The 14,700-nt window shown below is 36.6% G+C and overlaps 1 protein-coding gene across 9 annotated transcripts in view; it reads right to left on the bottom strand.

Annotated features, from left to right (window-relative positions):
- rapgef6 (Rap guanine nucleotide exchange factor (GEF) 6) overlaps nt 1-14,700 on the bottom strand; it is a 122,455-nt gene that overhangs the window by 20,422 nt on the left and 87,333 nt on the right. For 7 of the 9 annotated variants that reach the window (XM_024266552.2, XM_036215220.1, XM_036215219.1 and 4 more), the window contains 8 exons: nt 13,139-13,303; nt 11,529-11,636; nt 11,099-11,302; nt 10,196-10,304; nt 9,878-10,121; nt 6,361-6,518; nt 4,865-4,879; nt 1,338-1,578 (listed from right to left, as the gene is read on the bottom strand). In XM_024266552.2, the coding sequence (XP_024122320.1) occupies nt 1,338-1,578; nt 4,865-4,879; nt 6,361-6,518; nt 9,878-10,121; nt 10,196-10,304; nt 11,099-11,302; nt 11,529-11,636; nt 13,139-13,303 (1,244 nt within the window). The remainder of the gene's footprint in view (nt 1-1,337; nt 1,579-4,864; nt 4,880-6,360; nt 6,519-9,877; nt 10,122-10,195; nt 10,305-11,098; nt 11,303-11,528; nt 11,637-13,138; nt 13,304-14,700) is intronic. The other 2 variants (XM_024266555.2, XM_024266557.2) reach the window with 1 other exon arrangement.

Genomic DNA, 14,700 nt, shown 5'->3' with positions numbered 1-14,700 from the left:
TCACCCTGCCCCCCTTATGCTGTCAATCACTTGCAGGTGGAGATAAAGAAGGAGCAGTTTTTGAAAAAGCAGAAATGCATTTCCTGAATGCTTTTGTAAAGAAATAAACTATAGAAATATGATTTTATTGCAATATCTGTACATACTACGAAGGTGGTGTGTGCGTAAAACAAAAAAGTGCGCTATGTTAAAAAAAAATACTATGTATGTGAAACTTTTGTCTAAATTGATGTTGAATCAAATAAAAAACACACACAAATGTAGTCATAAACATAAATGTGTACTAGGGATGTAAGAAACAATCAATTTAGTTGATGTATTGCAATATTTCATTTGGGTATACTTGTATCGATTAAAATGCTGACAAGACAATATTTAATTACATATTTATGAGCGGCCTTTAGTGTCTTACTTTTGTTTTCCACCCACCTCCCCGACCGTTAGTGGCACCACAGCACACTTTGAGCAGCACTACACCCCACCTGCACTACAAGATCTTGCAAGAACCAGTTTGTGTTAAATGTTCATCATTGGTTCAGTCAGCCTTGCGTGTACTACCTAGTTTTTTTTAAGCCATACTCTTAAAAAAGGAACAATTGTCCTGGTAGGATCTTTGGATTTCAAATCGTGAGATGTGTATCGCAATATATTGCCAGATACACACCCCTTATGTGTATAGAAAGTAATTATATCAATATATACGTCTGCATGAATAATTCCAGACGTGCCATGCTCTCTACAGAGCCCCCGCCCCTGACTGAATGAAAAATTCATGCCAGCCTGGATGGGAGGGGACCGACATGGCACCACAGGAGACGAGAGGAGAGAGAAAACTGTGAAAAGTGATTGAGGAGGAGGCAGGCTCCAATTATCCTTTATACTCCACGAAATTTCATCTTGAAAGAGTCCAAAACAATTGATTATGGTTTACTGAAAGTCATTGGAAACAAGATAATATGGGTTGTAATGTTAAAGGTTTGTGAGCTTCTAGCAAAATAACTATCAATATTTATTTTATATGTAAAACAGCACTGATGCTGAAGGCATAAAAAAAAGTTTAACATCTCAGAGCTTTTAATCCATTACATCTTTAGGCTTTCATTGAATCACTTTCAACTCCTAGTGTTTGTATTCATCCTCCAAAATCCATGTTCCATTTCCAGCTGCTCTCTGCCTAGAACTCCCACTGCGCTTCACATTTAAGTGCTTTTTCTTTACAAACATATTTAAAAAGCGAGAGAGACATGGTTGCATCATAACAGATGTCAGAAATGTTTTATCTGCTCACTTTGATGTTCTGTCAACCACCACCACCTGAGCAAAACTCCCTCGCTTACCTGCCGTTGAGCTGAATCCGATCGGCTAGTTTGGAGAGTTGGTCTGGTAGACGTCGTTGTTTGGTTACTCCCTCCGGACTGACGGACACCTCGCATAAGGAATAGCTTTCGGGGGCCGCGGACAAGCCGAACTCATTGACGGCGTGGGCGACAACATCCTTGGCAGTGGTGTCCTTGCTGATGATGATGTAGCAGCTCTGCTGATCTGCCTTGAACACGCGAATTACCTGGTCTGGGATGTCTGGGGGTGGAACAAAGGGTAACGTAGCAAGTTATAAGGTATTTTTAAACAAGTCACATTTATCAGGTTAAGATTTTAATATTTTTTTTGCATTTTAATAAACAAAAATGCAATAATTTCACATTCAATAAAAAACTGAACAAATAAAAAAGAGAAAAACAGAAGTGGAAAAACAGCTGAATTTAACTCAAACGTAACAACTGTCATCAGTCAAATATAGGTGGTTTGTTTGACATTTTGGTGAAATGTGTGTATTGCATGTTCATTCTTTTTTTTAAAAAAAACAATCAGTTCCATTTAACTATTAATTAAGATATCCAATGTAACACCCTGTTTAAAAACTTAAAATTTTAGGATAAACACATTTTATCTTTGTGTAAAAGTTCTGTAAAGCATTCAGACAATTGATATTCTCACTTTTTGGCACATGAAAACTCTCATAACTTCAGCATTCATGGTATAAAAATAGTTAATTCAGGACATTTCTGTTTGCACTTTTGGTTTTCATATACTTTGTGGTTTTTGAAATATTAACCAAAAAAAATTTGTATTTTAGTCTTATAGAAAATGAATGTAAAACTGTTCAAATCCTTTCTTTAAAAGATCTAGAGAAAATATTTAAACTATAACATGTTCAGGAGATTGGGCTATATCAGTTACATTCAGCTTTTTAAAATACCTTATGACTTTATTGCAAATACGCTTTAATTTTTATAAACATCTTGTGGTCATATTTGGATTTATAATGGAAGTCAATGTGTGGAGTGATCAGGAGCTAGAGTGGATGATGTTAGACGGGATTTTTGAAGATTTCTTTTTCCCGATAAACTGCCAAAACTCAAACATTGTTTTTCAGAATCATGTCTCTAACTTGCACATTGTTATTCTGACATCATTAAAGAGATCATAAAAGCTGATGGTAATTGAAGATTCACAGAGCAGCTGATGTTGAAAGAATATGCATGCAACATTCATGGCAGCATTCCAATTAAATAATAGAAGCGTTTCCTTCACTTCATTACCGTCACTGTGTTAAAGTATGTAACGGCTCGTTAGCCAGACGGCTTCAATAGAACGAGTAAGAGGCAGCCTGAAAACGTCTTTGTCTCAACATCATCTCAGAGCTTCAGTTTGATCATATGAGGCTGCAGAAAAGCAGTGAGAGATCATGAGGTGATCATGAGATCTGAGGCTCACTGAAGGAAAAAAAAATAAGTGTGGTGCTTGACTCATAATAATCACATACTTATGTGAATGTGCAAGTACTACATTACAGTCATCGAAGAGCCTCTCTGATCATCTTTTGAGCTATTTTAAAAGCGTTCCCAGTGGTCTTTTAATTATGATTATGCCACTGTAAGCCAAAATCAACCCCTCCTAGTTGTTGAGTGGAGCAGGGAGCTAGTGGCCTGCCCAGTGTTTTTTTCTCTCCACACAAATAGCATATTTTCGACTGGTCCGGATTCACAACAATTTGAATAAAAAAAACAACAAATTTAAGCTGAATTTTTTATGCACTCTATCATGAAAAAATGTCAAAAACAGCAAAAACCCAATTTTCATCAACAAATAAACACATTTATGCACCCAAATTCAGAAATCATGTTAATACATGAGCTGCCTTTTACATCCATGCAGGTTCCAACAAAACTATATGGAGACTTTCAGTGTCTTCGAGTTTATGAACGTATTTTTTCTTTAAATTCTACTATTTAACAATCCCGATAAGGATTCTACTTTAGCATATGTGGCACTCCCTGCAGATGGCGGCTTTCAAATGAAACAAACATCATTACACTTTACATAAGTTTTATGGCGTGCGCAGAGATGCTGGATTCCACATATTTCTCTCCTCTCAGTCTTGAACAGCAGAGAGAGAGAAAATAAGGCCTCTTTGTCTGTGTGCAGCAGGGTGGTGAGAGGGGCTGACTGGCAGCTAAATGCTTTCTGTCTCATTAGCTGTGATTTGTGATTAGAGTGTGGGTAGTCCTCGGATAAATAGCTAGCTATTACATCCGGGAGGGGTTGGAGGGCTGAGGTAATCGTGTTCAATCCTGGGGACGAGTCGCAACCCGACCTGCGTGCAGCAGGACAATCACTGCTCACCCACCAAACATCCAATCAATTATTATCTTTAATAAAGTATCATTTGTCTTCATCAACACCAGAGGATCTATTTATGGACTGAAGCCAACCCAGGGGTCTGGACAGGCTTTTTACAAACACTGCACTGATTGAGATTAAGCAATCCTTACTTAAGATCCAAGCATTTCCCTCCTTTTTTTTCCATTCACTCACTTCCACTTTATGGAAGCAGTAATCATACATGAGAACATCTGGAGGAGAAATTAGCTCAACACAGAAGATGTCACTTCGTATTGCTTGTAGGGATACTTTTGGAGACTATTTCACCAAAAAAATGTAATTAGTCTCCCGTTATTGTCACTTTTAAGCTAATAAATGGTCTACAAAAAAATCAGAGACAGGTAAAAGCCTAATGAAAAACCTACACATTCTCGTTACAAGTCATCACATGTTGAGGTTTGGTTAAGGACACCTCCGCGTCACTTTCTAACATTTATTGTGACCCGACTCATCATTTTTTGACGTGCTGGCTGGTCCAATTAAATCAGGGGTCCCGTCATATTGTGTTTTGATGGATGCTGTACTGGACATGGTATCGATTCAAGACGTGGACCGGGCTAGAATCAGAGTATCAGTACCGGCCGCGTCTAGTCGTTTTGTCAAAACGACTGGACCCAGCTGGTAGCGGTATCCTAACCCTAGCCTGGTCCGGGTCCAGAAACGGTACTGTGTCCGGAACCACCCGCATCCAGTCGTTTTGTCAGACTTTGCCGCCTCCCAAGGTTCACTCCGCGACGATAGCGCATCTGACAAAACAACTGGACGCAGCTGGTACCGGTATCTTTACCTTAATGCGGACCGAACCTCGGGATGCAGCCCAGTCCAGAAGGCGTCTGACTAAACAACTGGACGCGAGCGGTACGGATACCCTAGCCCTGTCCGCATTCGGAACCGGAACTGATCCGCATCTGGTACCAGGATGTGAACCGCACAGGTAGTCTAACCCTAACCTTAACCTGGTATCAGACCGGTATGGCTGGAGGCCCGGAGGTTGGGGGTCTTCACTTAACTGGAACAGCCAGCACATCAAAAATAATGAAACTGAAAGGAGATCATCCACAGATTACTATAGAAAACACCAAAGACATACAGTATGAGGCGTTTGAGTACAAATAGTAAAGCTGTAGATATTTATACTTACAATAAAGTCCCAAAGCTTGGCAAGCAAAGGAGAAGAAAGCACAGTAATTAAAAGTATGGAAGAGAGAGTGAGAGAAAGTACAATAACACAAGAGAAAAAAGAGCGGCAGAGCTCTTTCTGCAGCTTTAAACTGCTTATGGGAAACCAGAGAGTATGACTCAACATGTCGACACAAGAACATCTGTTTGAAATCAGAGCAGGAGAAAACAGAGAATCTACGAGTCTGGCCTCACACAGACGCGCTCAGGAGGACACCGATCTGCCGAGCAACAACGAGACAAAGCCAACACCAGTTCACGGTGACCTAAAAGCTCAATCTGTACTTTGCAGTCTTATAATCTTTAGATCAAAGCTTTATGAGCGGTATAAAGCGTGTTTCATGTAGGAATATTTCGGTCTGCAGCTGAGGATGATAGGGATTAATGACTGCTCCTTTCAATTTGTTCGTTCAAACTTTTTATCTAAAATGTATTTAAAGATAAAAGTTGGTATCATTTTGAATGAAATTATTTCCAGAGAACCAGTAGCCAGCAGCTGAAGAACTCTGTATGCACCACAGTCATCCGACTCTGATTTCTATGATAATGTAATTACTGAACGGGATTTGCTGGGGGCATTACAAGCTCTGCACAGCACCTGGAGGGAAAAGGTTTGCTTTCGGCTCACTTTCCCTTTCTTTGCCTGAGGACTACAAGAAACTTGATATAATGGCAGGTGATAAATGTCAGTGTTTGCATTGTGGTATAACATCGCTACACTTGACACACGGGTCAAAGAATAACAGATCTACTGCAGGGGAGTGCCCTGGTTGTCTCATTTTCTCAGACAAATTGCGAGTGGAATAAATCCAGGAATGGTTTGTTCTCTCAGACTTGGTTGCTATTTTCTTTTCGCAGACATTTTTGCCCAGACACATAAACACAATATCAAAAGGAGTAGCTCTTAAAGAAGGTAACTTCAGTGAGCGATCCACAAGAGGAAAAACTATTATCGGCCTTGTTTCATTTGAGTTTCATTTGGAAAAATCCTTAGATGTTTTTGTGACCATGACTAATTAAATGCAGTCAAAAGTCCAAAAAGGTCATAAGAAGAGTTCACATTTAAATAGCATCAAATGTGTCTTCACAATTAACAGTAAAATATTTCCATCTAGAAAGAGTATTAGTTTTTTTTTTACTTGAAACTGCCAAACAAGAAGATTCGGGAGGGTAAAGTTGTGTAATTTTGTCACACAATGTTCGCTCTTCCAACTCAAGGTTGTAAAGATTGCATCTTCTTAATTAAAACACTTTTAATGAAGTCAGGCTCTCTATTAACTCAAGTTAATTACAACGTTGGGGTCACAGAAAAAAAAGGACAAACGTTTGGATGTTGGTTGGATTTAAGTTTTTGCTCTATTTCTGTTAGATGATTTTTTCAAGAAAACAATTGGGTCAATTGTCAGATCATCTTTAGAGGCTTAAGTTCACGCCTGAGTCTGGATGATCGTTTCTTACCTGCAGGGTTGGAGAAGTCGAGGACGTTGGACGCCGGCTGCAGGAGGTCAGGGCTGCTGGACGAGAGGTTGCTTGGAATTGGCATCATGACCACGCTGTGGCGACACTGCTTGGTCCCCACCATGCTGTCATCCTGAGACTGACCAATGCCACCATCACTGCAAAGAGGAGGAGACACAGCAAGATGAGAATAAAGGAATAAAGTAAAAAGAAATTTAAGGAGGTTATAATAGGGGGAGATAGAAAGATAAAAAAAAAAAAAAAAACAAGTTGTAATGAATTATATGTATTTCAGCTTTTATGGAGAGATTTAGCAAAAACAGGCATTTATTTTAACAGCTGCTTTAAAATATAAAGTAATGAAACAAAAAAGCTAATGTTTTTCTTAAACTTAAGATTATATAAAATCGGTTTATAAAAAGTTGAGATACAATCAAAAGGTTTACTCTTGCAGTATAACAACAATTCAAAAAGTCAATGAAAATTGCAAAACAGTTGAGATGGATTTTTGTGAGAGTTTTAGGAATGACAAGAATGATAAAAACGTGCTTGTCAAACACACTCAACAGAGATGACAAAGCTTAATTTATCAAAAATAAATGGTTTAGGTCTTCTACCACACATAATGTTTTTAACTGAATTTCATGGCCTTCAAAGTGGTTGTGTGCTCCTACCTAAAAATGTACTGACAAAAACTGTTTTTGTTTTCTCTTAGATGGTAAAGGAAAAACATGTAAATTTTGTCCAATTTGATTGAGTCTAATAGAACATTAACCTTCCAAAAACTTCTGAAATGTTGGTCTGTTTATAAACGAATGGCAGCAACCTTGAAGAAATGTCAACCAACTGTCAAACTCTTCAACCAAAATAGTCGTGTGAGACTTTGGCAAAGCCTGTAATCTGTCAGTCACTGGAGATCCAAACACAATAGAACAAAACAGTAGGACAAAGAACAGAAGATTAAAAAAAGCCACAAATGGACAAAGAACATGAGGGAAAAAGCAAAACTGGTGCAAAACATTTCTGAATACGGAACAAAAATTTAGAGGGAACAGTAAGACGGTAATGAAGCACACAGGGACTAAACATCAGGCTTAAAATACGAATTTTTTTAATATCGATTTGTAATTAAAACTGTAATGAGACTGAAGCTTTGGAACAGTTTCCACAATGATAAAGCAAAATAGAAATTAAAAGTATTTTTAATAGAAATAAATAAAAACAAAACTATAGTATCATCAGCCCCATTCACTGGATTGATCCTATAACTTATCTCTGCAATGTTTAAGGAGGTTTATCACACGGCCATGTTTAGACTTCTGGGATATTTAGCTATACAGTTTAGGAGTATTTACATATAAATACCCGGAGACTTAAACACAACCAGTGTTTCTCTACAAATATCATGTTTTCCTTAAACTGTATTTCACTAGTAGAAAAAACAGATATAGTTTGACATTGTTACTCCAAAAAAAATCTGAGCGCCTGGTTTTATTCCTGGTGGCCATGGAGATTTTCAGCTTTCAAAATTCCTAATTTTAATGGGAAACTATCTTTTGGTCCAAACAATAAACGACTGATGGATGCATTTTAGCCTTGATGGCTGTAGCAACCACCTGGTTAGTAGATACCTGCCAGAAAAAAAAGCTTTTGAATCCTGATGACCTGGTCTGGCTGAGTTGCTAGTTTAGTAGTTCTTTTTTGGGGGTACAAATTTCTTACAAGTTAAAGATTGAGGTTTTGGAGATTTTTTTTACTTTTTATTGAGATATTTCCTGGTTTAAAAGTGCAGAGAAACAAAGCAATCAAGTTTAAAAAATGTTTGTATAACAGCATTACCATATATAGAAATTAAGAGAAAACAAACAAAAAAACTGTAACTTCTTGGTTAGGAATATATAAAGGTTAGAAAATGAATAGAATAATATGAACAAAACCTTAAAGTTATCTTTTTTTGGTTATGTATTACATGAGCTAAATGTGTTACAGAAACTGGAACAAACTGAGATTCCCTTTAACTACTGTACTACTGTCATTTAGAACATTTATAGATCTTTTACTTTTACACTGAGCAGTGTAGAAGTATGAAGTTTAGAGAATTAGTGCTGCAATTCACCGAAGGTCTGCTGTGTGTGTGTGTGTGTGGCCTGAAACGTGGTGGACAGCAGATCCAACTGAATTAAACAATTGGAAAACTTAAAATTACACAAGGAATCTTACCCAAACAGGCCCCTGAAGCAGCAAAGACACACAAGAAAAAGACATTTAAAAGCAAGAAAAAAACAAAAAAGTAGAAAGAAATACATACAAACAAACAGAAGCAGGGCTCTGCAGAAAAAAATATTGTACACATAAAGCAGTGTGACAACAAATAGTCAGAGAAACCCTCTAAATAAAAAAAAAAAAACTACTGTCAGCTCAAAACAAATACAAACCAAATACAACTTAAAGAAGACCACAATTCATTATTTTTTTCAGTTAGACCCTTAAGTCTAATATAAATACCAGAAACAATTTAAAGGTCATATTTTGTCAAATTGTTTGAATTACAATAAAATAGGTTAACTTTTTTTGGCATAAAAGTAATTTAAAAAATGTAAAAGGATAATTTTATTATATAGAGTAAAAATTCATTGAATGCTCTTTGACATTTCACACTGTGGTTAGATTATCATAAAACACACACGTATTGTAATGGCCCACGTGATGCATTGTTGAATCCTGATTGACCTGAACCACCTGTCCCACTTCTATTCTCATCCTTTAATCAGCCGTTAAGTCAGTTGAACTAAAGCAAAAAAAGAGAAAGCGAAGAGCAATAAAAGTCACCCTTCAGTTGATGAATAGATGGCAATAAAATGACAAAATAAAAGCCTCTGGAAGCTGTTTACTGAGTCAGATCAAACCGTGGTGTCATAATGTTCAACGGCATTGAGCACATTCAGTTTTCATGTCAGCTGTGTGGACTTAAAGACACAATCTGAGCTGCAAACTGCTTCAGCCAGCCAGGAAAGTGAGAGGCCAATGACAGACGGAGCACGCATGAGTTACAATGAAAAAAGGCAGCACTTTAATTAACAATGCAGGAGCTGTGTGGGCTCCGTCTTCAGCGGGGTGGAGTTAAATGAGGCTTGGAAAGTCGTGGAGGATAAGAAAAGAAATCAAGTCACCATCGCTGTGTTATTGACTATGAACACTATTCTGTAAAACTGCTGTAAGATCTGTCAATACAGCAAAAGGTTATGGATGACAATGTTTATACAAGGATGATCTCCTGTGGGCTTTGGACAAGTGAGCATAAGTGGAAATATATAAGAGATCAAATTATTTAATAATAAACAGCACTGACATATCAAGGCAGCTAAAAACCATGTTTAAATGAAACCATTTGCACTAATCTTTCAAAGTACACCAGTAAACTGTTTTAACCCAATAAAAAGAATCCATGCTTGCACTTGATAACGTTACTGCCTCCAACCATCTAATATATTACAATCTGAAGAGAATAATGTCTCACTTGAAAGGTTTGGGTGGGAGTATACTGAAGCGAGTTTTCTCCAGCATCTTCCTGATCCGGTTCCGTCCTCCTGACACAGTGTTGGCCTTCATTTTGCGAGTGGCCTTGTGGTCCGTGGGAAACTCCATGTCTCCTGGAAGGTCAGGGATGGACAAGCGGTTGCCTTTCTTCTCCTGAATTTTTGGAATATGAGGGCCGCCATTCTTCTTCTCATGCAGGATCCGACTATGGAGCTCTTTGAAAACTGTACGAACAAAAGAAGAGATTTAATGACTAATCGCAGACCCAAACTATATTTTGTTAGAGAACTGCACTCACCAAATATATTGGTTTTGACAGTAAGAGACAGGTGTGTGTTGTTTTTCAGGATGTCTAAAGCCTTGGACAAGGATATGTTCTCGAAGCTCTGTCCATTGATCTCCATGATCTAAAATACAGAGAAATGACAAATAAAAAAGAAAAAAAATGGGGTTAGACAAATATTTGAACTGTTTTGATTTTAATCTGAAAATATTGGTATGATTTACATGTTTTGCCATTTTTAAACTTGTATAAATCTATTTATAATTAGTATTAAGAGTTAATTATTTGCTGTAAAGATTTATTCATAAATCCTAGAAATTTAGATTTGTTAATAAGCTGTTTGGCAGCAGATTTATGACAAGAAATACAAAATCAACAAATATGGCTAAAAATATTAAGTGATAACCAATCAAAACAAGCTATTCAAAAAAGCTTTTCTCAGAATTTATCACAACTTTATCTGTCAATAATTAAATTATTTAAGGTTTTTCAAACATACATAAAGAATTATTCAAGGAAAATCACATTTTTCATCAATTTAGCAATATGGACCGTCTGCTTTAATGATTAAAATCACTTTTTTATTTACCTTCTTTATTTATTTGTTATGGAAAAAGTTACATGTTAACACTGCAGACAGTAAAACGATGAAAATAATGTTTTCCTGTCAGGATTTATACTTGGTCCACTGAAATTTAAACTTTTACACAACTTAGACTAAACATTTTAAGACTTAAAGCATATCTGCATGTCATATCCTCCTAATTCTAGAACATAACTTTACTGTAAAGCAAAAAAAAAGTAAAAAAAGTCACTTTCATTTAAATGTATAATTTGGGTGGAAAATACATGATTATTTCTGATCAAATTTTCCAGCAGCAGCTGCTCCTTTCCTATCAGAACAGCATATTTGCTCACCTGATCTCCTCGTTTGAGCCCAGCCTCTGCAGCCTTGCTTCCTTCCTCCACCGTCTCCACAAAGATGCCAAATCCTCTCTCGCTGCCTCCCAGCAGGTTAAAGTAGAGAGGCGACTCCCGGGACGCCTTCTGCAGAGTGATCTGTCTCAGCTTCGCCTTGGCTGCACAGGCAATGTTTAGCAGCCTCAAATGGCCCTTCATTTTCTATTAGAGATAAGGGAATGAGATAATAGTGAGGTTGTGTCTCCAGTAGTGCACGACAATCTGCTCGATAGAATGACGATACCCATATAAACAGGAGTAAAATCTGTATTAGCTGAAAACTTTTTTGTTTATCAAAACCTTAATTTCTCAAATGAAAAAGATCAAACAGAAACAGGACATTACATTTTAACTCAGTGGCAATTAACAAGCTATTAATTATTCTTACTGTAGCTTCTAGGTGTTTCTCAAACTCCTCTAGAAAGCGTGTCATAGCTGGGTCCCCCTCAAAGTCATTGAAGTGGTTGTTGACCCACAGCAGGACGATTCTGGTTACCTGTGAGATAAAACATCAACCTAAGTTATTATTGGCTTAATTCATTGACAGGGATGGAAATTGAGTTTCATCAGTTTTTTTACTTTAGCTTCAACTAAACAAATTTTCCATTCCAGTGACAATCGTGTTTTTAACATGTTCGTGTACCATTGTTCTCGTGATGGAAGACATATGCAAAAAAAAGTAAAAAGATTAAAACTATGTTTCTGAAAATTTCTTTATTCAAATCAGAATGGATCAAGTACGGACAAAAAAAGAAAAGATCTGGTTTGTGATGCAGCAACTACAGCTAAAGTCTCCCCACTCAAACTCTAAGTCCTCCACTTGAACACAAATGGATCCATTAACATTTATTTTCATTTCCTTCACCTGTGCTACCATCTTGTTCAAAACTGTACGAATCCATAGCGCCAATAATGCTAGGCTAATGTTAGCTTGGAGTTGTGTGGAGTCGTAAGTTAGCGAGAGAAGGAGTGTAGACAAAGGAATGCTGGGATATCAGCGTAGGCTTACTTCCTCGCCAACAGTCCCGCCCACAACCTAGAGGCGAATTTCTACTGAGGTCCTGCTGTGCTGCAGATATATGTCTTAAAAAGTAACACAGGCTTGTTGATCTTTGCTAAAAAACTGCCTAATCGTAGCTAAAATACTACTGGAAATGATTTTACAATAAATAAAAATATGGTTGAAGCAGCATTTAAAAAGGTTTAAAAATATATATTTTGCATAAACATGAATAAACTAAGTGGGCTTTAATTTTTATCTTTACTTTATTGCCAACAAAAATATTTATTTACATAAAAACTAACTAGTTAATTATAGGTTTACTAATAATCATTACAAGTAGTCAATTATAAGAGGTTACTTATTTTTTTATTTATAGTTATATAAATGGGCACATCATAAAACAAATGCTTTTTGTGATTTTTCAGCTAACTTAATCAATTTGCAACTCTAAAGTATGCAACAAGTTTAAAGTCTAAGTAAAAAAAATATATATATATAAGAATCTTTCCGAATAGTTACTGGATAGATTATAGATGTAACAGTTTGAGTCTGGAGGTTTTTGAGTTTTTCCTCTCCTGTATTCGGTTAGCTTGTACTCCTTTGGCCCGGTCACGCTCATCTGCAGTCTAAAAGAGCCGTCAAAGATTATACAGCCGATTGACAGCTACATAAAGGATATTGACATTACAAGACTAATTTTAGTTTAAAGCAGTTATGGACACCAGAAGAGTCAGGCAAAGCAAAGCAAATCGCTACTTGGCTCAAGGACAGCTGAGCTTGCTGCACCTGTATTGATCGTCATGCGAGGGGCAAAACACATGATTTACATCGATATGCATTAATAAATAAGGAGTGCTGATCGCTGCACAATGGCCATCACTGAAGAGATGAAGTATAAGCAGCATCTGAACAATTTTATACTCGTAAAAAATTCCTGAAAGTAGAAAGGTTGCACTTTTTTTGTCTTGTGGTGCTGAATAAGCAAATGGACTTACTGTGTCCTGAAGATTGTCCCTCTGTAACCACTCTAGAAGTTTCTTTCCAACCTCCATAGGGCTTGAAAGAAAGGTTCTGTAGGTCAGCAAGAAGTCCTCAATGTAGGTAGGGTCCACGACAGATGGTTCCTCCACCAGATGCATGATCAGACGCTCTGGGGTTCCCTACCAACCACAAAAAAACAAATACATGTTTTAAAAAAATTGATGATACACTTTTATTGCAAAAATCACATGTAGAAACACAGAAGCTGCATAAAAGGACTAAAAAAGCTAAAAAAAAAAAACACCCTTGAAGTCTGAATAAATTATGTAGAAATCGCTCAAAAAATAAAACGAGAATTATTGATTGAAGCCGTCGTCTATTTATAAAATCCAGACAGGCACTCATATGGACAGAGCTTCATCTATACAAAGAAAAACAATACATATTATGGACTGAAATCCTAATTTTAGAGAAAAGTTTTAAACATTTTTTGTGATCTCTTCTCTACCCCTTTCAGCAAGTTTGTTAATGGTGCAGCAGGAGACAAAAAAACGATTTACTTGACAGGGAACAGAAAGTAGAGAGGCATCCGCTTTTGTCTGACACAAAAGAACAAAGTCAAAATAGAGAAGCGGAAATGCTAACAGTTGTGGATTGACTCATCTCCGCTGAACAAGCTTTAGAACCAACAGTGTTCTTGTGAGCAGCGGCCAAGAGAATCATTCAGACCCATTATCCGATCAATACTTGGATTCCTCCGGAGCTTTAGGGAAAGGATCAAAAGGCTTTGGGAGGCATAGCAATGCAGCGTACAAGAAAGTGCTCAGGCAAACACTAATAGTGCCAGAGGTGCCTTGTAATGATCAACAAAGAACTTTAAGAGGCTGTACGGAGGTTTTATCAAGAAGATGTGAGGGGGAAAAAAATGCTGGGCGTTAAATCAATCCAAGACATCCTGAAGGTGCATAGATAGGAGAAAAAAGGCAAAGAAATTTAATTTAACAAAAAAATGTTTTTTATTTCTGATTTTTTAATCTTAATGTTTAATCTTAATGTTTTCTATTTTTTAAAAGTTTTTAATCAACAAAAGGTCAATTTTTTTCATAATCACAGTTTTTTCAAACATCATTGTAATTAATGTGTTGTGTGTGTACTGTATGTATAAATGCAAATATATTTAAAGAGGAGCAATTTTGAGAAGATGGCATAATTTTGTTTTATTTTAAATTCATAGATTTGATATTTCCATTTATATTTGTATTTCATCTGTCTTTTTCATTTGTTTTATAAGTTGGCCCTGAAGTGCAAATCCCATCATTTAATCCCATAATGCTAAAACAAATTAAAGATTACAACAAGTATTTAATAAGCAACACAAATAAAAAGAAAAAAAAAACATTAAAAAACACTCAAAAACAATAAAAAAATAAACTAAAAAAGAAAAGTTTTGCAAAATGCTGAAAAAAACTAAATAAAATATGAAACTGGAAAAGGTTTGTATTATGGGATATTACTGATTGGATGATGGCCTTTGTTGAACTTTTCAACCGGAAGATATTATGCATGAAATATCTTC

Source organism: Oryzias melastigma, linkage group LG14 (assembly GCF_002922805.2).
Source record: "Oryzias melastigma strain HK-1 linkage group LG14, ASM292280v2, whole genome shotgun sequence".
Lineage (NCBI taxonomy): Eukaryota > Metazoa > Chordata > Actinopteri > Beloniformes > Adrianichthyidae > Oryzias > Oryzias melastigma.
The sequence above is the reverse complement of the archived record's forward strand: the minus strand, read 5'-3'. Positions and strand labels throughout refer to the sequence as shown.